Consider the following 22,421-nt stretch of genomic DNA (forward strand, 5'->3'; position numbering starts at 1 on the left):
AGAGGAAGAATGGGACGGTCACGGTTTTCTGCTCGTTTAGAACTCAGGCGGCCCGGGCAACCCGACAGCAGCTTAAGCTACAGAAATCTGGGACACGATCATTTTACACCGGCAATTCAGTACTCGTGCTACTGTAATGCATTTATAGTAAGGTATACTAGCTAGTTGCGATCTTCTGTCACAAGTAAATAAGAATAATAGTTGTAGACTCTCGGGGTGTTCTTGTTGTCATTTGGGACATGACATTGATTCAGTTAGCTAAACGCATACTCTCGACTCTGTCAGACCTAGCGTTATCTATTTCCTTCATATAAAAGCACAGTGTGAATACAGGACATACGGCAGCAACTCAAACGACGATATTTTCAGCTTTAGCAAATGACACAATCCCCACCGGCGCCCATGTTCGGTAATCCATCTGCCCCCATACTGAATCCAGGCGGAAGAGGACCCATGAGATCCTCGGGTGGCGAGCCGTGCGATTGAAGCTGTGAAAAAAAGGAGTAAGAACTGCTGTCAACGTGAATTCATAGCTGTGCAGTAGTTTACCTCGCTCATAGCATGTAGCACTTCCTCCTTCTTTTCTTTGTTGTCATCTTTGTAACCAGGGGCGTCGAATATGACGAGCAAACGTTCAATACAGGAGACTTGTGCTTCGTAGCGAGATTTATCGGAGGCCGACAGGGTTGCGGCGTTTTTGGTGAGATAAGCAGGGAACTAAGAGCATGATAAATGAGTAACTTGATTATAAAGAGAAACAAGTGACGAAATAAATAAATAAAGCGGAAAAAAAGGATATGGTTGGAGGGCATCGTGTTTCGTAGATGGAGGCTCACCTTATCTGAAAGCTCTTTCAGAGGCTCGTAGAGCACATCTTTGCTCATCAGCTGACCCATCATGGTTTCTAGCATGCCTTGAAGTTGCTCCTCTCCACCTTCTCCTTCTCCTAATCCCTCCAGGCCACCTTGACCCAATTGAGCAAGGAGCGCTTCGAGTGGATCTGACGACGCTTGATTTTGCGATTGATTTAGCGTTGACTCGCTTTCTTTGAGTTTATTCATCGTGGCCCGGATACGTGCTTGGTAATCATCTGCAGGAGGTGGGACAGGTTTAGGTATTGAGCCGCTAGATGATGCCTTCGCGCTAGGCGCTGTTGCACCCTTATTCCCTTCCTCAACTCCAAGCCCGTTCATTCCTTCGACGAGCATTGCTTCCCAAGCAGCCGCAAATGACTCCTCGCGCTTCAAGCGTTCAGCTTTCTGTTCTGGCGTTTCGTCCTTTGGTGGATCACCTGATCCCATTCCCAAGCCACCTAACCCCGAACCCAGTCCTTCAGTATCGGCACCGACCTCACCAGCCTTGCCCGCCTCGAACTCTGCGGTTATCTCACGCATGAAGGATTCCATGCTCTCCGCGAATTCTGATGCCCATTCAGGTGTTGCATCATCTGCAGATGCAACTGGCGGAGGGCTCGCCTTTGCCGCCGATGTTGAAGAAGGCGGAGATAGCGAACTGGATACTGGAGGAGATGCAGATGATGATGGCGCAGATGTGAGAGTAGAGGCGTTGTATGGTTTCGAGGGTGTAAATTGATCTAGGACATCTGTTAAACAACATAGATTAGTGTGAAGAGTCAATGAACTGGAAACAAGATCAAAGACGTACCATCAAGATCATCGAGGTCATCGTCATCATCATCGTGCACGGTTGCTCGTTTTGGATCACTAGACATATTTTCTTAGCACGATATCTGATGTATTATGTGGTCAGTAATCTGCTGAACCGCGTCCTCGCCGCAGCACGGTCAAAATGAACTTGAACCCACCTAGTAAGACTGACTAAGTTGTGATTTTGGCTGTTTCCAGTCGCTGCAGATATCAGTATAATGGCTTGCAAGATAATCCTTGCCAGAATGGTTGATGATAGTGAGATGGAGTAAGGGTCCAAGTGGAAGTCATATATATAGAATTTACTATTACTACTAGCACTGTAAACTTTACCAGTACACGTGAATACAAGTGCGCGGCTGTCCTCCGACTGCCGATGCTACTTCGCAGATTTTCTTTATCTCACTATCTCAGTGTTAACGCTCTGACGTTCGAAACCGCATTCTATGTACAGGAGAATAATCAATAAGCATGAAACATCAGCATCAGCCGCTTCCATTATATTTCAGCATTGAAATATTGAATAACCAACTTGACTGCCCGGTTTTTATTAGTACCTCCATGGTCATTCACCCTGATAAAACCTGATAGACACTACTGCCTGCTAGTCCATTGGTAGGCAAAGTAAACGAAAGGCTCTTGGAGCTATCATTGCCCCACCCCTTGGGTTTGGTGCCATTACCCAGAGACATATTAACAACTAGCTGAGTTAATGTCTGCGAGGGGTCGGATACAGTGACGTTGCCAGAATTGAGGCGGTAGACGACAACTGCATTACTGTGGGACGTGACATGGAGAGATGCAAATGCACCATCGAAATCAAAGGAGACGGCACCACCCGCTGGATTCCAAAACACTATCATCGCAGTATTGTGCGTCGCATCGAAGAGTGCAGACACGTTCTGGTCATTGGCGATGTCTTTGATCTGTGCTTGGTTTGATTTTAAAACGAATGTGCCAAAATCGGTACTGGGAAATGCAGTATAGGAAATGGGAGTGCTGATGTTTTGATGATCTATCCAAGCTGCGAACAGGTCCACTGTTGCAGGAGGCTGAGTTGATGTCCCGATGCTAGACCAATTACCTGTTCGGTACCCAGTCTCCACAGACAGTGAGAACGACCCATTCGACGGTTGGAACACGTAACCAACACTTCCATGCCACATAGAAGATGGATTAGAGAAGTTCCCGCCATAAGTCCCAACTCCATCTACAAAAACACCACCATTAAGCCGTTTTTGATCAAGGACACTGTATACTGGAGCAGCACTAGTTGAGGATATGTGCGATATCATCACGTGTTGCACATCATCATCGAGGAAGAACCACGCCTTTTGCCAGGACAAAGCACGAGTGACGGGATTCGTATATCGCATGACTGCAGCGCCAACTGTGCCATCGGTTGCTCCGCCCACGAAAGTCTCGATCCCAGTAAGCCTCGTATTGTCGCAGATGAGAGGTATAGCACCGTAATCTACGGTGATACCAGGGATAAGGTTCCAGTCCCAGGCCGCAGCAATATCTTCATAATCGTTGCCCTCCAGGTACGTGTAAACAACGCCATCCGATAAATGGAATCCGAGGGGCTATACTAGAGATCAGTAACGATACAGTAACGAGATTCTCAAGAGTGTACCGACGTTTTGTGAGTTAGTACATTCAGTGTTTAGCGTGCGGTTCGAGTACATCTTAACAGAGGTGACATATCCAGGACCACGATTCACCTGGAGAAGACTGTCAGATTGATACTGATAAACCTCATAGGCAAATAGGAAAACGGACCATGTAATCGCTATTATAGTATAAACGATTGCCGACAATATCACCTTGGTTAGCATCTGAACTATTTTGTAATAGGCTGTTTGCGACCTGGGTCAAAACGCTCGAATTCCATTCCTTGCCGAGAGCAGCTATTTCGGAAACGTTGATCTTGGTGCTACCTGTAGCCCTGCAGAGGACGATTTGTGGGACAAAATGTCGAGCCAGGACGTGTACTTACTGGTTGTCGACCACAGGGAAGCTGATAAAACGGCCCAGAACACTCTAAAAGCGGTTATTAGACGCCGTTGGCAGCAAATGATGCAACTTACAAAGTCCCAATGGACGACCTACAAATGACGTCAGCTCAGTTGCAAAGTGTGCACTACACGAAAAACATCACCTGAGTGCGAATATTGCGGTATATCATCCACAGATCGCCCTCAAGCAGGGTGCCAAAGGCATTCTGGGACTCAGGACCAGCTTCGAATTGTGTGCCACCAGCTGCAATTTCAAGATCCAAAACATCATTGGTGCTAAATTCCCTGGTCAGTGCGCACTTGATGTTGAAAAGGCAACAACATACAAGTCCTTGCCGTAGTTTCCTGAGTAAAGGATTCCATCATGTTGGCTGAAAGAACCATCTGGTCGAATCTTTAAAGGTGGTTATGAAAAATAGATTCGGATCGGTTGGTACAATAACAAACCCCATCTGCTTTCACAGTCGGTTCTATCACAACGGTTTCGTGTATCCTTTGATATGCATCTGTGATAAGCGAAACGTTGAGGGCAAGAATTCCTTGATCTATGCCAACTTTGGCGACATCTAGAGTATTGGCTCCTGTCAAATATCCCAAGCCATGTACGTAGTGATCAAAGGTGCCATAAGCGCGGAGGGAGATATTGCTACAGTTTCCTACTTGGGTAGGCGACAGAGTTTCGTTCAAAAGTAAACAGGTCTCTGAGACAAATACAGGGATGAGGATGATCTGAACATTCCGCGTAAGCCTGCCGTTCTTTTGGTCATGTCAGCGATGGGACATACATTAGAGTACCAGTTCGTGTTCCAGAAGCCTGGGGTACCGCATGGACAACTGGGAGTACCTCCAGAGGCGAGACACGATATATCCGTAAAGTCGTGGGCGAACCAATAGTCCATGGCAAGAGAGATGTTGCTTCTTACGGATGAATCGTTGACATATTTCTCCGCTCCAGCTAATCCACCATGCCAAGCGGCCGCCATAGTACCTAGTAACAAAAGCATGTAAACAAATGTCTACGGTTATGTGGTACAGTATATAACATACTGATACGTTGCCAGTGAGTTTGTGCTGGCCAGTTTGCACGCCTTGCGTCACATCCACTGGTATAGTTTATTTGCGAATCAGGCCATTTTCCATCAGGCCCAAGAGAAGACAGCCTAGAAATCGTAAGGATTGATAAGGCATTTCGTTCAATAAAATGGGTAGGCTAAATACCAAGAAGGGATGCTCGTGATATCGCCGGTCACCTCACTAACGATTGTAGTTAACCTTCGCTGATACAGAGTGTTGATGTCCTGAAGTGTTGTCGAATCAATTTTTTGCACTGAATTGGATGCAGTACTGAATGTAATCATTATACGGCTTGGGACAGATTTTTGCAGTAAGAACTTTACCTCAACGGTAGTCGAGGGTGAAGCTGAGGCCTCGAGGACCATGCTTTCCGCACTGCATGATGAGATCGTGGACGAGCTGTGTGGGCATTGAAATTGGATGATCCAGTACTGTCCAGAAATGAAGCATTTGCTAGAAAAGAGCTGTAGCAAAGGAGTGTGAGGATAGCTTTCGTCGAGGTCCACATTTTGAGTACTTGGGACGAATCCCAGTGCGCCAATGCTGATCAGATTGATCAAAGAGCAAATAAACAGCCAAGAAAAGGGCATTTTATACTACGAACTTAACGTAACGAAGAAGAGGAATAGCGTCCATACCGTAACTGGTCGCAGCCGAGTAAGGCCAAGGGACTCCACCAAGGTCCAACTAGTGGCACCAGATTTGTCGTGTTTGTATTTGAGAGACTCTGAACGTTTCGTTGAGAATTTCAAGGAACAACTGTCTTCCTTCGAATCTTTTGGGGTGTCTACAGGAGACTGTCGTTTGTGTTGACAGGTAATCTAACTTAAAAGTTACATCTCGAGTAACATTGACCTCAGTGGGGTGAAAGATTTTTACATTTCTGTTATTGATATTGTAATGCAGTCAATTATACATTTAGAGGAACTCTCCCCGCAAATGTGAACTGCGATAGTGAGTACTAGTGAGTATTTGACCTTGTATTCTGAATTCTCAACCATGTATCCAGCCATTGCAGCTCCCTTACTATGCGCTGGGATGGGCGGAGTCTAAAATCGGCAGGACGTCGCCTTTGCACATCGGTTTTACTAGTTCAAACAACTGTGTCAACCGTGACATTGTACCATGGACATCGTGAAGTTTTTGGTTTACGAGAGAGAGACCACGACGTCCACAGGTCCAATTACACGGTCGAGATCAAAGACGATGATGTAGTGGCTGATCTACAAGTGTTCATTGCGGCACAACTCAATGCGATTGCCCCTATGATTGCACTATGGAAGGTACATTACTTGTGTGCTATTCCGCATGCTGAAATTGAGGTGCTACCAACCACATCAATTTTTAGGCATCCGAGGCATCCAAGAGCTTCGGTAACGTTTGCGCGATAATAACAACAGACTCGACCAGTTCTGTGACACGATAGCGCAAAAACAGTGTTAATTGCTGAACTATTCCCGGGTCCGCCTACTCGGGTGGTGGCGGGGCCTCCGAAAAAAGAGGATATTGTCGGACATTTATGGAAAAGTACACTTACCTGTGATATCAGGCTTAACACTTCTGACACGCGCTCGTTAACTAGCGTTCGACAACGTCATGAATGGGGCATTGACTGGCAAGTTTCCGTCGGCCAACACGAAGACAGACAATTATTGCGCTCACCAGGGGCAGGAAACACCGATCCTCGATGGTTGTTATACTAGGAGTCTTGCTCCCCCTATCGAACCATATCATCATGTGTTCGCTGAGTTTAAAGTTAATATTCGCGACACGTCCCTCCATGCACCACCATCGTTCGCCCCCGCTTCCCAAATTGGTACGACTGAAGGTAACCACGAGAAAGTAACTCAATGATATTTGCCAAACATTTTGTGCCATGGATCTATTCAGGGTGCTAATCGCAATAAGATTTCGTCAAATCACTTCACCTTAGCCACTCGCACTTTGCATCCCTCCGAAATTGCCATAGTCGTGTTGGCGGAGGAGAAAACCGAGCTGGGCTGGAGACGGAGTGCGTCGTCAGTCTTTCTGCATCTGCATGTTTGGCTTGATATGCTTTCTTTATGATCGTGATGGGATATGTTGAGGGTCAGACGGCAGTGTCAACGTATAGCGACCGCCAAGTCCCGGAGGTAGTCCGGGACTCTGTTCAAAGGGCCGCCAGATACCAGACAGCTCAATGGTTCATGGCGATTTGCGCAAGCCGAACATCTTTATTGTGAAGGGTGAAGAAGTCGAGGAAGATAAGTTATGATTATTGATTTCGACTGGGCAGGTAGGAATGGGGAAGTGAGGTGCCCAGTGCATTTATCGCGCGATACTATGGAATGGGTGCTCATTACAATTGAGCATGATATGGGAATGGTGGACCGTTACCACACGCAGAAGTGTATTCGTGTTACGAGAGTGTCTGATGGAGTTTGAAGCACTAGTTACCTCCCTATAGTATTACAACATACTGCCCAGTCGATTTCTCCATAATTAAATAACTTTCACCATCTGCACAGCACCAGTGCTACCATCCTAGTCACTGTATACAGGAGAATGACATATGATTCAAGAAACTGGTAAAAATAAGTACGGAACGAGCTGTGGCGTCCACCTCGTCATAAATCCTTATCATATGAAGAATGAAAGTTACATAGTATAATCATCAAAAGTCTAAAAAATATGAAAACAGTTCGTTAGGGTATTTAGTCGTAAAGGTCGCTATCTGCTACTACGATCACCACTGCTAGTGGCTCATCACCATCCCTCACGTTGAACTTCCATCAAGGCTTTCCCTGCGTAGTTCCGCCTCTGCAATCCCACAAATGCATAAACGCGTTCGGTAGCTGGTAACGTGGCGTGGATACGCCGCCTAGCTTCGTTAAGTCGTCCAGCAGCCCTCCTAAGCTCAAAGTGTTCCCATCTCAGGTTGCGCAGTGCATGCCTCAAAACGCCTCGACGACGTGGTAATACCCATAATCGGGAGGGGTGCGGAGACACCGAAGCTGTACCAGGAGTATTCGCGTCGGACGTGATCTGTGATCTGACGACTCGGGGTACATGCTTCACTGTGGCCCTCTTCACGAATCCTTTCAAACAGCCGTAGAACCAGAAAGCATGAAGAGGGAAAATGAGAGTGAGGAGGATGGACGGCATAAAGGATCCATTCGTGATGACTTCGCGGTTTGCAGGGACGAAATAAGATATACACAAGGCGATATGAAATATAATCCTGGTGAAAAGAAAACAACCGGCGAATAGGATATCAGAGCGGAAGCGTGAATGAAGACTGGCGATGGCCAGTACAAAGGTGGGCAGCTATGCCGGAATCTTAGAAACCGGAACTTGCGCAGAAAGTATGAACCCTTACCTCCATTGCCGCACAGAGGCAGAAAATGTGTGTCCAGGACTTTCTAATAGCATACTCGACTATGAAAACATATATCGTGTGGTGAATCCACCCTGTCAAAAGATTCACTTTGCTGCGATAGTACACAGTTCCAAGTAATAAATCGCTGGAAAAAATCAACAGGAGCGCAGAAGGTTTGACAGCGCAAAACATACGAGATAAGATATGCTTGAAAAAATCTGCTTGCTGGATACGTCCACGCGTCCAATGTCCGAATTGCTCTGACATCTCCTAGAGACGAGACATAATCCCAAAAAAGAGGCAGGCTGGCAAGTGTCATTACAGAGCTACTTATTGCTGTCAGTATCCACGATCGTTGTTTGGCGGTCGTATACAACGGTGAGAGTAGATGGTATGACACTATAAGCCCAAGTAAAGAAATGACCAAGCTTCGATACCCTGGCAATGCGGCTGCGTCGAATAGAGATGGCATGTCGGGCATCGATATCATGATGGCGCTGGCGGACAGCGGTCCAGGGGAAGGAAGACACCCTCGCAAAATACGACAACAACACTGGCAGTAGAGTTCATTTAAGGCCTATCTCAGGGAATCCAGAAGCGACGCTGACACTGAATCATAGCGTTCTGTCGCACGTTCATTCGTGGAAATAACATGAAGAGAGCAACACAAAAGAGGCGATTTTCAATAGTTTTGAACGCCACGTCCGAGTCAGGCGAGTTTCTTGAGATCTCTTATCACTGCAAGGAACGTGAGCAAGTGGACAACCTGAGCTTTTTCGTATGTTTCATTCGACGATTGCGGCGTATCAGGATGCGAAAGTCGATAAACGAACGTGCTTGGTTATGTTCCGGTCCGGTGTATCCTAGGGCAAATAACACGCAGGAAGGCACGTGCACCATTCAAGTTCTACGCACTCAAAGGACACCTATATAAGCTATCACTACCCCGCGAACGTGGGGTAGATACTGTTGCTCGAGTGCGATTACTTTAGCTGAAATTTACTACTCGACAAAATAGGTAGATCAGTGCTCTCAGTAAAGTTAGGTTTGACCTAGACCTGACATATCGTCACGGACACCTTCCATACTTTTGGCCGTTTGACAACTTCAAGGGTGTGAAGTGAGGTAAAATCGGTCGGGTCTGTTCTAATTATAGTCGACAAAAGCCTGTAGTTTTTTCGCAGTTCGTGGCGGAAACTTGAATGCCAGCAGCTTGTCTCCAAAAGTCAGCGCAATCCTTGCGACAGCAGCTTTCAGAGCTTCAAACCAAAAAGCGTCAGATACGACGAACGAAAAGGCTATAAAGGTAGCACTCTCACCATCTCCAACCACACCGAACACCTCTGCTGCCCGTGCAACTTCTATCCTCTTACGCTCCTTCTCGCCCAGCTCTTGTGCACTAAGCTTTGAGAGTTCTTCCGGAGATGGCGGGGTATATAATGCGTTAACCTCTTGGTGATACTCCTCGATGGCAGATAGGAAAGATAAAAAGGCTTCAAGAATACGGGGTATATCACGCTGGACGACTCCAAATCGATCTTCGGTCAGTGATGCACAGACCATGCGCGAAAGAACTACCGCAAACCATGTCAAAAAACGTTGAGTTTAGTACATATTACCATACCTTCAACCACCAGAGCATCCAACTCTCGATGGGGTAAACATGCCTCAACAACTTTGTTAATCCTCTCTCTCCCCCACCACTCAATGCAAGAGCCAACCACTTGCTTTATCTTGTGTGGACAGTATTCTATAATAGCTTCCTTCCCTTTCCCCTTTATACGCGCTATGAGCCCATTACCTACACTTACTGGTTGCGTCACTGCAATCACAGTAGCACTTGTCGTAGAAGGCTTCTGACTCTGCGGTGTTGAAGCGGGGACATGCATAACTGAGCGAAAGAGTTCAGGAACATTGCTTTTACTGGCTTCTGCTGTGATCTCTACTGCCTCAGCAAGTTTGGAATCTGAGGCAAAGGAGTCGAGAACAGACGTCAAAGGAGATTGGCGGGAGGCCTTGAATATTGGCTGACGAATTAGCGGAGTAGAAGGAGCTTGCGGTGTCTTCGTGACTGGTTTAGATTCACTTGGAGCTGATGCCACCAGCAGTGGTGGGTGTGTGTACAAAACAGAAGGTGGCTACCTGACTCACCAACAACAGGGACAGGTTTGCCCCTCCTCAAAAGTAGCTGATAGTCCCTTCCAAGAGCCAGTAGCGCCTCCCGGGCTAGGCTACTCCATAGGCTCGGGTTGTACTTTTGGTCTCCAAATAAGGTGGTTCTTCGTTCACTTGCCATTGGCGAATCTTCCAAGGCCAAGTCGATGAGTTCCGAATATGCGTACTGGCGAAATATAGGGTCTTGAGAGCTGATACCAGATATCAGAGTCACGCTTGGATCAGCAGTAGTTTGCGCAGTTTTGATAGGCTGTTGACACGCGTTATACTACAACAAGGGTAAGATGTGATGGCGCTTACTTGAGGAATATAGACATCAAATAAAGCCTCCGCAAACTCCCAATTCACCAGAGTTATCATGCCTAGGGACAAGGTCCGCAAGACTAACGAGAAGTTGCGCAATGGCATTAAGAGCGTCCATGAGCCTCTCAGGAAATGAGCGGTAAATGGGCGAAGAAGATGATGTAAAATTGGAATCTTGAACAGGATTGGTAATATGATAGACCTCGCAAGCCCAAAAGCAACACCATACAGACCAAACGACAAAGTCACGAAAAGCGAGATAGTTAAGAGTAGTTTCATGAGATCTCCGACCGAGAAGAGCCAACGCCGACTATGCTGTAGCAGCCATTGAGTATGAAAACAGGTAGTACAATGAACTACAGTGACATACCGTTGTAGGGCTACCCAGCGAAAACCGGAATACAAATCGGTCCAGCATGATATTTCTGAGGAAGAAAGTGCCTGCTAACCAGGCTTGTGAGCACATTAGAAAGATAAATCGTCCATTCAGATAATAGGGATGTTTTCTGCAACAAGAAAAGGAATGAGGGATCAATCATTTCGATATAGTGCGAACACCGATTGTATACCTCGATTTGACAAAGACAGATAGACGACGATCTCCCTGCCCAGATGTTTCCTCTAATTTTGCAAGTGTCACATGCATAACAGCCAAGAAGATGGCAGACGTAACATATACACTGAGTGAACGCAATGTGCTTGGCTTCCCGAGTGCATTTTGCAAGATTTTTGAGGGTGAAGTAGCTGGAGGAGATGCACCTAAAGATGATATATGTTAGTGTATTACCGTAAGTAGATAAAATATCGATGATATAGAACTTGCTACTCCAGCTACGCTGTCCATCGACCGTGGCCACTTGGACGTCAAGCGTCACCCTATGATAGGATCGGCTAGAGTTTGTGCACCAAGATAATTGGTAGTGCAGGGAAAGGCTCGCAACGACAAAACCTTTCATGACGAAAATTATGCGAGAATTCGACTCACCGGTTAGATACACCTTCCGCAACACAGCAACTGGTAAGACGCCAACAACCCAGGTAGTGGCTGCCACCGCCCAAGTCCCAGACCTCACCAATCGCGTTAAAAGACCGAGGCTCGCGTCACCATTTCCAATGAATAACACGCTCAAAGTAAAAGAAAAAAGAGCAGAGTAGGCAAATATGTTGTACAACAGCCTGTTGCCAAGAACGGACTTGAGGAGGGGTTCATAGGCTTGAACAGCAGGCGGTATAGAAGGGGACGATCGGGATGTAAAGGCTAGGGTGTGCGTGACTGGGTGTTTTGCTGATAGCGGTGTCGCTGTTGCCGACATCGTGGACGATGGCTTCAAACAAACGCGTACCAATGCTGCAAAAGACTGCCACGGACAAGTGATTAGGTAAGAAAGCAAATCACATGACGTTGCGCACTCTGGCCGACAATGTCACTGTCGCGGACTTAAGAGGATAGAATTTCTATCATGATCATATCTTAGAAACATCGCAGTCCTTTGCAATCGCGTGAAGACACTGAGTACAAATCAATTTACAAATTCCATGTTTTTTTTGTATTAAACACCATGATATATCTTTTCTGCATACCTTTTTCACCAAATATGGGCGATACGTCTGTATACATTTATGTTTCATACTGGAAAGGATATCATTTGCCATAGACGGTCAAAAGGCACAGGTGCGTACGCCTGCCCGAGGATAGTTTTTCACAGGCTTTTGAGTCCATTCTTTTCTTGCCAGTCTTCATATTTCCGTACCACCTCAGGAGTAATTTGTTTTTGAAGTGCGTTTGCTGCAGATATAAATGCATCCTGCGAGACCTGTTGATAATGATAAGCATCGTTAGAGAGATCCCAAGAACAATGGGATAGAGGTGAACATATGGAGCATTGATATCTTTCTTCATCGTCAGCAAGGCTGCCTCTTGACACAATGCCGTGATTTCCGCACCAGAACAGCCGTCGGTCTGTGCGCAGGATCAGCATATGGAAAACAGCAAGCTTAGTGTACCAACGCTCACCATTGCTGCGATTTGTTTCACATCTAGATTGGGTTCCACGCTCATCTTTCTCGTGCGTATCGCGAGTATATCCTCTCGACCTGCTTGATCTGGTGGACCTACATACATGATACGATCTAGTCGCCCTGGCCGCATCAGTGCTGAGTCCTGATAAGCATAAGCGACCGGATAAATGGAACGTGCTATTTTAGATACGGATGAACGAAACGTACGATAACATCAGGCCTGTTGGTAGCCGCTATGACAGTTACACCAACAAGTTCCTGTACTCCATCCATTTCGTTAAGTAAACTTGTGAGAACACCTTCATGGGGTCCTCCACCACTTGAGTCCGCGGAAGTGCGGGATGTGCCCAAGGCATCAATCTCATCCTAGGAGATATAATTAATAGGCGTTGGAATAGATAGGGCCACGAAAGCGTTTTACAAAAAAAATTATTGATGGGGATGCTGCACGAGCTTTTCGGAAGATTTCTCGGACAGCTCGTTCAGATTCACCAACGAACTTGTTGAGCAGCTGGGCATCATTAAAAGCGTAAGGAGCCAATCAAGTATTTTCGATTTGGGGGAAGTGAAACTCACCTCAGGACCTTTCACTGCAACGAAGTTCACCCCACTCTCGCACGCACAGGCTCGAGCAAGAACCGTCTTGCTGCACCCAGGAGGACCATACAGAAGGACGCCTTTGGGTGGTCTGATACCTAATCTTTCAAACGCTTGCGGATGAAGGAGCGGCCACTCTACTGCTTCTCGTAGTTTCTGGATGACAGCACCCTGTCCTCCGATGTCGGCGTAGCGTACTGGAGGGGTCTCAAAGAACAAGCTTCTCATACCAGAAGGCCGCACGGAGGGCAAGGAGTCGAGGATGTCCGTCAAATTTAGCAGAAGACCATCACCGGGAGAAATAGAAGTAGATAGGGAAGGATTTACGCTGATCCATCGTTTGATCGCAAGAGTCCCTGCTTCGCGAACCACGGCACTCAAATCAGCGCCGACATATCCGTGGGCGCGGGAAGCAATAGTGTGGATGTCTTGTTCTGACAATGAGTGGGGAGCGTTGGCAAGCAAGACTTTAAGAATGGAAGAGCGTGCTTCTATGTCCGGTATGCCTGGTAATAATGTATCCCAATGTTTAGTGGTCGAGAAGAAGATGGAAAATAAAGTACTTGCCTATTTCAAATTCCCTGTCAAACCTTCCTGGTCTCCGTAGAGCTGGATCAATAGCGTTCGGCCGGTTTGTAGTACCGATTACAACAACTCTTCCTTTTCCATTCGCTTCATCTTCCATCCCGTCCAATAGCGTTAAAAGGGTAGCCACTACCCTCTTTTCGACCTCTCCTCCCGCACCTTCCTCACGACGAGGGACTAACGCATCGACTTCGTCCAGCACAACAATACAAGGGCTTTTCTCGCGAGCGTCTCTAAAAACATCACGAAGCTTCGATTCCGTTTCGCCGTGATAAGCAGATGAGAGTTCAGGTCCGTTGATGATGATAACTGAGGAGTTGGTCGATGAGGCTATAGCACGTGCAAGATGCGTTTTTCCGGTCCCAGGGGGACCGTGTAGTAGGATCCCTCGGGGAGGTTTCAATCCTGCATCAGGCAACAAGTGTAGTTGTAACGATGTGCACTGCACAGTAAGTTGGAGATAGATAACAGGACAGATGAGGAATTTGACCCACCAAAGTACCCGAAAAGCTCAGGGCGAGTCAGCGGAATTTCAAGCAGATCTCGAATTTGGGTGATCGTCCTATCCAATCCACCCACGGATGCATAAGCATCCGAAGCTGTAGATTTCGACAGCGTTTCGATATCACGCTACGCAGGCACGTGTATGACCAAGAGATATCTGAGATATGGAGGGTACCTACCTTGCGAGATTCCTCGGGGTGATGCTCCATGTCATTGTCAACGATGTGTACGGACGAATCCCACCCTACAGTCCAAAGAAGGACTGGGGTCTTGATTGAGAGTGAATTAATACCATCTGTTATGGCACTGACAGAGTTGACTGGAGGAGATCGCTTTGGAGATACAGACACAACGGAGAACCTTCGTAACTGGCCCTCATATAAAATCTCGGCAACCTGTGCGAATGTTAAATACTTCAAATCCACTTGAGACCAGTGTCCAAGTGCCAAAGAGAAAATAAAAAAACATTAAAAAGAAAGTTACGAGCAGCTTGCTGAGTATACTGACCCAGATGTTCTCTAAGCAGTAGCGAGAGCCAGTCTCGACGCTTGCCTTTCTTGCGTGTAATTGTGGGATTTAGCGACGGACTAGTACTTCTGGAAATTTCCCTGAAACGGATAGTGCCAGCCTCTCGGATGTCTCGTAGTGATGGCAAGCCAAGTGGCACCTTACTTGAGACTTTCCCTGTCAAGGGAAAAATTTGTACCTTTGTGCCTTCCACCAGGCCTGCCGTGAGTAGTATGGATGAAGACACTAAAATGGCTAGAAGGAAATGACGGGGTCAATCTTAACGAAATAAAATCCCGTCCCATGTGCATGCAACATGGTGAGACTTTACTAACAGTCCTGTGATATATCTAAAGAGGGCCATAACACCCCCACAGCGAAGTCCTGTCAGACAAGAAGTCAGTTACTTCGTGTTGACGAACTTGAAGAAGTTTTTATATATAAAAACGCGCTGACTAGCTCAATAGATCTCACCTTTTGCGATTTGCCGTTATCCGCTTCAGATAAGGCGACAACTTCACCAGAGTTTAGTTTGGATGTCTTTAAAATGTCTGAATGGATGATAACGCGCCGCGCGACACGAAATTCCGCTCCTAAATGTGCAGGCTTAACAGTGAATCGGATAGAGGATATCGACATCTCCCTGGTAAATTCTCAAGACGATGAAAATGCCCTATTATATCTGCTCCGAGTTTCAGACGTTGAACAAAGAGGAAATTTTGCTGACCGTAATTTTACAGATACCAGACACCGGACCAGCGATAGACGTATACAGCCTACCCCAAATAGGTTGTACAGCCTGCTGCAATTACTTACATAATAAATTGCATGGGAATATGTCCAGTGGCATTGGCTGATGTGGTGCAAATGTAACATACCAAGCGTGATGCCCAGTGAGAACTGGCCATGTTCGGAGATGCCTGCTTGCGCCATATTGCGTTTTTTTTTTTGACGTTGTCATGCACCAAAGTTGATTGGTAGCACGGACAGGTGTCAATAACGAAGCAAATATTCAAAAAGACTCGCCTTTGTGCCACACAGGCACAGTGCCACGTGGAATAGTAATTAATATTGCCTTTTTCAAACTTGTGGCTAATCAGCACCACCTCTATTAGGCAATCCAGTCACGCTCACCTTTGCTTTCCATTCGGTACTTGCCGCGTTTCGGCATTTCGGCAAATTTTCGCGTTGCCACTGGCTACACATTGCATTGCACCCTCGTTTTTATTGTTTCCTTCACTTCCCTTCCTTTGCCTAGCCCCACCATGGGTCCCTTACTCTTGTTTTTATTCTCACCTGACGGTCGTTTCTGGATCCCCATTTTAGTTCACCTCCTCGTCACCTCCACCCTCCTCCTCCTCATCTTCTTTGCTCCCCCACCATTTCTGATGTCACCACTTCCTATCCGCTTCCGTCGCCAAACCGTCAACTACCACATGCCACTGCTGATATCAGCAAAGCCCCGGCGGCCGGTTCAAATAGGGCAACAGGTCCATCTTTATGACGTCAATCTACCATCATATACTATCAAAACATTGGTCGCTCGTCTTGCCTGGTTGGAGCATGGGTGGGTAGTTTTTTGAGCTGGAGAAGGTTCATCCCCTTGCGTTGCCCATGTTTATCGCTGTCCCATTCACTTGGGTACACTTATCTTTTGTCCATCGTCTTCGCTACAGCTACACCTACCACACGCTGCCTGGGACTCACTTGTTCCAAATTGGAACTACTTGTTACGATAACACAATTTTCGGACCTTCCCTTTATTTTTATTTTTCCGCTTTAACCTTGTACTTTAGCTTTCACACATGGTGCCACGTGGCACTTCCCCTTTTGTCCAAACTCCTCTTTCTCGCGCCGCGTTGCCTTTCTTCTTATTATAGACACAACTCTCTCACACAGCGGAGCTGGCCATGCGGGCTAGGCCCCATGACATCATCAGCCACTGTCTCTATCAACTGTATAGTACACATGTACAAATAACCCTGTAGTAGTATATATACCCCAATAGATCCAGGAGACTCCTCAGCGAGTCCTCTTGTTGTTAACCAACAAACTCTCTGCAGCTCAAAGGGTAACCACTCCCTCATCATCTTCCTTATAGTGTGTTTCTGTGTGCACCAGAGTAACTAACTCTTGGTTGTTACGCTACTCCTCTCCCTCCCTCGTTTGATCAGGTGGTCCAACACAACCAGTCCATTGGTAAGGCCATGGAACTGTCGGATTTGGACTAGGTGGTGGACTGGTGGCTCCAGTTTCTTTTTTTTCAGCAGAACATTCATTTACAGTGTGATTATTTTTGATTTTTGAATCATTTTTATGGACACATATTTTTTAGAATGCCTGACTGACAATAAAGGAACTGTGTTGATACTGATAGTGTTTTGCCTTGCCCTTTTTTACTGCATCTTCCCATGACATCATGATTTTCCTGCTCTCTTTTTGCTATTGGACTTTACTTTATGGCTGTACAAACCTGTGACATTACTCACAGCATCCATTGTTCTATCCCTTTCTTTTCCTTTTTTGACAATCTTATCCTGTACTACCTACGCAGGATTCGTCAGCCTACATTCCTTCCTTCATATTCTTTCTCATTCTTTTTGTACAGCTATACTGTGCATAGCCTACTTTTCTTTCACTATATAAACCCCTGTATTTTACCTTGTAAAAAAACAACAAGTACTTGATTCCAGACTTCTTCTCTAATCTTAAGTCCACTTCTTACTGCTACTTGTGATCCAGTGTGGTCACAACACTTCCCACTGCTACCACTGTTAATTGCTGTCATTGTCACTCCCTACTTTTGAAGTCATTGTTATCCCTTTTGATTAAAGTCCTTCTGAGCACTACAGTTTGTGCGTCAGGAGCCTGCTATCACTGGGAACCTCGTCACCTCGTCATCCTCATCGTTCTCAAACCTACCTTGTGCTACGATTAGCAAGGTAGTGCTCATCTATACTCGTCACTAAGCCCCTATCTTCTATAAATTCAACTATCCCTCCTCCTCAAAACCCACACTCATACATCTCTGGGTTTTACTTTGAAGGATTATCATACATACCACCCCACGAACAACCAGAGCACCCACTGTTCTAGGAGGCAAAGCCCATAAACAAGTTCCGTGGAATCTGGGAGGATTGTGTGTTAGTTTGTTTTTGTGTGTGGTTTTCTAACAGCAGTTCTCATCATCGACAACATAGAAAGCAAACTCATGTATTTACATATGTTACACATGGAAAACAGTATTACGACTAAAATGAGAAGAATTGATGTGTGGGGGCACTTCTATGGGTGCTTACATGTGTTTTTTTTGAATCAATCACTATTATTATGTATCACTAGGTATGAGGTGGTGTATTCGAACAGGGGTATGATTACAGCTTGAAAATGTGTTAGAAACAGCTCAAAATGATTGAATGTAAGCAAGACTGTAAGAGGCAGGAGGTGTGAGGCAACATTAAACTATAACAAAAATAATACCCATCTCCGACTGCACTTGCAGGGAGTAAGAGGTACAATGAGCTTGAGGTCAACAGATGCTAGCAAATATAGCAAGTAGAGGACTTGGAAGTAGACTCAAGGGTTTCTGGTGAGGAGTAAAGCGGGTGATTCAAGTAATAGAAAGCTAAAGAACTATACATGAATATGTAGGGTTTTTATAGCTAATCATCTATCCCTCAGACCTGAAGAGGAATAAAAGAAAAGTGGTCTGAGGAGAAAATCAACCAATAAGAAAAAGAAGAGCTATCATACGACTTCAAGAATTAATCAGCAGGTGAGAGAATGTACTGAGGTACAATCCTGACTAAAGTGTTTATTAATATCTCCAGGCACTGATGGGGCTCAGAGCTGGTTGGCGAGATCTCTACCATCAGTCCTTACCCATTGTGCTGGCTGGCTGGGAGTACTACCCAGTCTCTGATCTGCAATATGTGTTACGATACACAATTTTTGGACCTTTAATTTTCATTCTCCTCTTTAGATTTATACTGTAGTTTTCACACACTGTACCATGTGGCACTTTCCATTTTGTTCAAACTCCACCTTCTCGTGCTACACTGCCTTTGTTCTTATTTAGCTACAAATCTCTCATGCAGTGGAGCTGGTCACACAGGCTGCGCCCTCTGACATCATCAGCCACTGATTTTATCAACTGTACAGTACATAAGTACAAACACTCTGTATTAGTATATATACCTCAATAGATCCAGGAGACTCCTCAGCGAGTCCTCCTGTTGTATAGCCATAACTAACTTGGTCCTACCTAAGGGGTAACCACTCCCTCATCACTATCTTTATAGCTTGTTATGAGTTGTGCGTGACAAAACTGGATAAACCCGGTCTCTGCCGAAGCAGCCATTGTTCTCCATGGAGCATAGCCACCACTCCATGGAGTAACCATTGTTCTCCTAAGAGTCATTATACTGTAGCGAGTAGCACCTCCGACTATAAGTAGTAGGGGGTTTAGTATAGAAAAACCTTAGTCGTTTCTATAGCCTCTTGGGCAGCGGCTGAGGTATGTTACATTACATTTATTAGAGATCACCTTAAACTGACATCCATTGTAGTTTCACATAGGTAAATAATATAGTCGTTTCTATAGCCTCTTGGGCAGCGGCTGAGTTTCACATAGGTTTATTAGGTTATGAGCCCTGGTGCGCAAAAGCTACGCAGGAAATATTTCTTATTTGAAACGGCAACCCCGGAACCATGACCACAGCACGCGATACATCCGCATGTCCAGTTCTCACTGGACCCAACAATTTTCAGATATGGAAACTCCGGATCATCTCAAAGCTACGTCGGGAAAAAGTTCTCCGGGTTGTTACTGGAGAGGAGCTTAAGCCCTCACCAGGAAAACCTACCTCCTTGGAGGATCCTGAGATCACCTGGATACTTAAGGATGAGAAGGCACATGGAATCATCCAGGACCACATCTCTGATGCCCTCCTAATGAGGACTGGAGACCTCACCAGCTCCAAGGATTTATTTGATAAACTTGTCTCACTCCATCAAACGTCCAACATTGCCTTGGCCTTCTATTCATTCCAGCAACTCACCAAATTGTCCTGGGATGGGACATCACCTATCCAGGACCACATTGCGAAAATCCGGACAATTGATTCACACCTCTCCGGAATGAAACTAGGAGTTGATACCAAACTCATGGCTTTCGCTCTTCTCCAATCTCTCCCATGCACTCCTGAATGGCAAATATTTCAGTCATCAGTAATCAACACGATTGAAGAAAATAAACTTACCTTTGATGCAGTTGAGATCCGGATCACTGCAGAAGGTGCATGACAGTCAGGGAAGGCCCCTGGAGGTTCCGAATCAGCACTCAAATCCGAGGAGAAATGGTGTAACTTCCACAAAGCCAAATCACACAACACCTCGGAGTGTCAAACACTTCAGTCAGCTGAAAAAGGTCAAAGGAAGAAGGGAAAGGAAAGACACAAGGGTAAAGGAAAAGAGAAGGAAAAGGCAAATACAGCGGAGCAATCATCTGGATCTGACTCCGAGGAGGAACAAAGTCATATTGCATTGGAACATGTACATATTTCCAAGCCCCTTGCTCAACACATTCAAGCTTACCTTGTGTCGGAACTCGATAAGACCAAAACAACAATTATTATTGACTCCGGAGCAACATCCCACATGGTCTTTCACCGCTCCTGGTTTGAGCCAGGAACATACCATGTTCTGCATCCTCCGAGGACAATCAGTTTTGGGGATGAATCCTCTGTAAATGCCATTGGCATTGGAACAGTAATCCTACAAGCAACTGTTGGCAAAAAGGACTACAATATTGCACTGTCAAATGTCTTACTTGTGTCAAACTTCACGTTAGCACTCGTCTCTGTCCACAAATTGTCCAAAATGGGGTTATCAACACTTTTTCCAGCAGGGTCAAATGCTTGTGAAGTTCGGAAAAAGGAGGAACTTATCCTCACTGCGTTACACTGTGAGGAATTGATTTTTCTTATTGCATTCCCGTCATGTCGTGGTTAGCAGACTCGATCCCCGTCACTCCTCTTGCCCTCGGACTAGAGATTACCGCAGGTGTCTTATTACTTTTATCCTTTTTCTTCTTATTTTCTATTCACACTCACGTCCTATCATACCTACGACGAGGTAGACTTGTTGTCGACCCTCGAGAAGATATCCAGATGACATAAGCCACGATCCAGTGCTATGTCTGGGAATACTTCGGAGGAATATTGATAAGCGAAGAAGGTTGTGAGTCAGCGCCTTCTCATGGGCTTACTGATACAGCCAATCGCACATCCCTTACCAATACATTTTCTCATACGATTAGTAAATACGATAGATCGGACCACCTTCTCCTTTTATCTTATTGGTTAGCTAGCTGGTCAGACCACTTTCTCAGTTCTTCCCTTTCTCGGTCTGACCATCGCCGTTCACTATATAAAGAAGTACATACTCAATGTATTATTCTCTAGTTCAATATTAGTTTGGATTTGCGCTTATACCGATACTCTTCATTCTCATACCCTGATTCACCGCCTTCCAGCAAGGACTTGACCAGGCATTGTGCTTTGTTATATAGCTTCGTATTTGTTGCCTGACATACACAAGCGAGGACTTTATCACATCCAAGCAAAACCCGAAATCAACCCGGAGTCAGCTTTTGCAGCAGTAGATGTAAACTTATTGCACAGGAGAATGGGACACATTGGAATGGACCGCTTGCAACGAATGTTTACAAAAAGACAGCTCCAGGACATAGACACCCTTACCGGAACCCCGGAGTTTTGTGAACCTTGTGCTTTAGGAAAGATGAAGAAATTACCTTTCAAGTCCACTGGAGGAAACCAAGCCAAGTGCCCCATACAAATTGTGCACACAGATGTTGGAGGACCAATCAAACCAACTTCCAGGGAGGGTTTTCGGTACTGGATTATCATTGTAGATGATTTCTCCAAATTTCCATGGATATCTTTCCTAAAACATAAAAGTGAAGCACTGGAACGATACAAGCAATGGAAAGAAGATGTCCAAACATTCTTCCGGACTCATTTGGGAGAAGAAAACTTCACTCCACTATACACAGAATTCCTCCGGAGCGATGGGGGAGGAGAATATACTGGCAATGCATTCAAAAATCAACTCCGACGAGATGGTGTCATCCAAGAAACTACAGCTGCAGATACTCCGGAACAAAATGGCATTGCAGAACCCATGAATCAGACATTGGCTACATTAGCAACCACTATGCTCCATGATTCCAAGCTCCCAAAGTCATTTTGGGTAGATGCCATGCAAACAGCTGCATATATCACAGCACGCAGCCCAGCATCAGGACTCCATGGAAAGACCCCATATGAAATACTGTTTAAAAGGAGAGTTGATCCAACTTTGTTTCGCTGTCATGCACCAAAGTTGATTGGTAGCATGGACAGGTGTCAATAATGAAGCGAATATTCAAAAGACTCGCCTTTGCGCCACACAGGCACAGTGCCACGTGGAATAGTAATTAATATTGCCTTTTTCAAACTTGTGGCTGATCAGCATCACCTCTATTAGGCAATCCAGTCACGCTCACCTTTGCTTTTCCATCCGGTACTTTCCGCGTTTCGGCATTTTGGCAAA

At 45.7% G+C, this 22,421-nt stretch overlaps 6 protein-coding genes across 6 annotated transcripts; 1 reads left to right on the forward strand and 5 right to left on the reverse strand.

Moving 5' to 3' along the window:
* Positions 1-105: 105 nt before the first annotated feature.
* SERLADRAFT_478629 (uncharacterized protein) lies at positions 106-1,523 on the reverse strand (the record flags this gene model as incomplete). The annotated part of the gene is made up of 4 exons (XM_007323392.1): positions 106-278; positions 341-488; positions 550-717; positions 837-1,523. The coding sequence occupies 3 exons, from the start codon at positions 1,404-1,406 to the stop codon at positions 372-374; spliced, it is 855 nt and encodes a 284-aa protein (XP_007323454.1).
* Positions 1,524-2,236: 713 nt separating this feature from the next.
* Positions 2,237-5,418, reverse strand: SERLADRAFT_418240 (polysaccharide lyase family 8 protein; the record flags this gene model as incomplete). Its single annotated transcript, XM_007323393.1, has 12 exons — positions 2,237-3,253; positions 3,308-3,391; positions 3,450-3,615; positions 3,667-3,710; positions 3,758-3,775; positions 3,829-3,970; positions 4,012-4,079; positions 4,133-4,441; positions 4,471-4,673; positions 4,733-4,845; positions 4,904-5,029; positions 5,083-5,418. The coding sequence occupies 12 exons, from the start codon at positions 5,265-5,267 to the stop codon at positions 2,237-2,239; spliced, it is 2,475 nt and encodes an 824-aa protein (XP_007323455.1).
* Positions 5,419-5,848: 430 nt separating this feature from the next.
* SERLADRAFT_478633 (uncharacterized protein) lies at positions 5,849-7,321 on the forward strand (the record flags this gene model as incomplete). The annotated part of the gene is made up of 3 exons (XM_007323394.1): positions 5,849-6,042; positions 6,108-6,286; positions 6,342-7,321. The coding sequence occupies one exon, from the start codon at positions 6,356-6,358 to the stop codon at positions 6,611-6,613; it is 258 nt and encodes an 85-aa protein (XP_007323456.1).
* A 183-nt stretch (positions 7,322-7,504) lies between these two features.
* SERLADRAFT_442823 (uncharacterized protein) lies at positions 7,505-8,589 on the reverse strand (the record flags this gene model as incomplete). Its single annotated transcript, XM_007323395.1, has 3 exons — positions 7,505-8,065; positions 8,118-8,262; positions 8,312-8,589. 3 exons carry the CDS (start codon positions 8,587-8,589, stop codon positions 7,505-7,507), a joined length of 984 nt encoding a protein of 327 aa, XP_007323457.1.
* Positions 8,590-9,005: 416 nt separating this feature from the next.
* Positions 9,006-11,924, reverse strand: SERLADRAFT_478636 (uncharacterized protein; the record flags this gene model as incomplete). Its single annotated transcript, XM_007323396.1, has 8 exons — positions 9,006-9,376; positions 9,437-9,691; positions 9,742-10,209; positions 10,269-10,542; positions 10,593-10,910; positions 10,966-11,101; positions 11,165-11,354; positions 11,581-11,924. The coding sequence occupies 8 exons, from the start codon at positions 11,906-11,908 to the stop codon at positions 9,264-9,266; spliced, it is 2,082 nt and encodes a 693-aa protein (XP_007323458.1).
* Positions 11,925-12,295: 371 nt separating this feature from the next.
* On the reverse strand, positions 12,296-15,446 carry SERLADRAFT_442825 (uncharacterized protein; the record flags this gene model as incomplete). Its single annotated transcript, XM_007323397.1, has 12 exons — positions 12,296-12,409; positions 12,469-12,555; positions 12,610-12,756; positions 12,822-12,980; positions 13,036-13,125; positions 13,191-13,717; positions 13,854-14,201; positions 14,291-14,426; positions 14,480-14,724; positions 14,784-15,062; positions 15,143-15,191; positions 15,282-15,446. 12 exons carry the CDS (start codon positions 15,444-15,446, stop codon positions 12,296-12,298), a joined length of 2,346 nt encoding a protein of 781 aa, XP_007323459.1.
* Positions 15,447-22,421: the final 6,975 nt, after the last annotated feature.

This window comes from Serpula lacrymans, assembly GCF_000218685.1.
Source record: "Serpula lacrymans var. lacrymans S7.9 unplaced genomic scaffold SERLAscaffold_15, whole genome shotgun sequence".
Classification (NCBI taxonomy): domain Eukaryota; kingdom Fungi; phylum Basidiomycota; class Agaricomycetes; order Boletales; family Serpulaceae; genus Serpula; species Serpula lacrymans.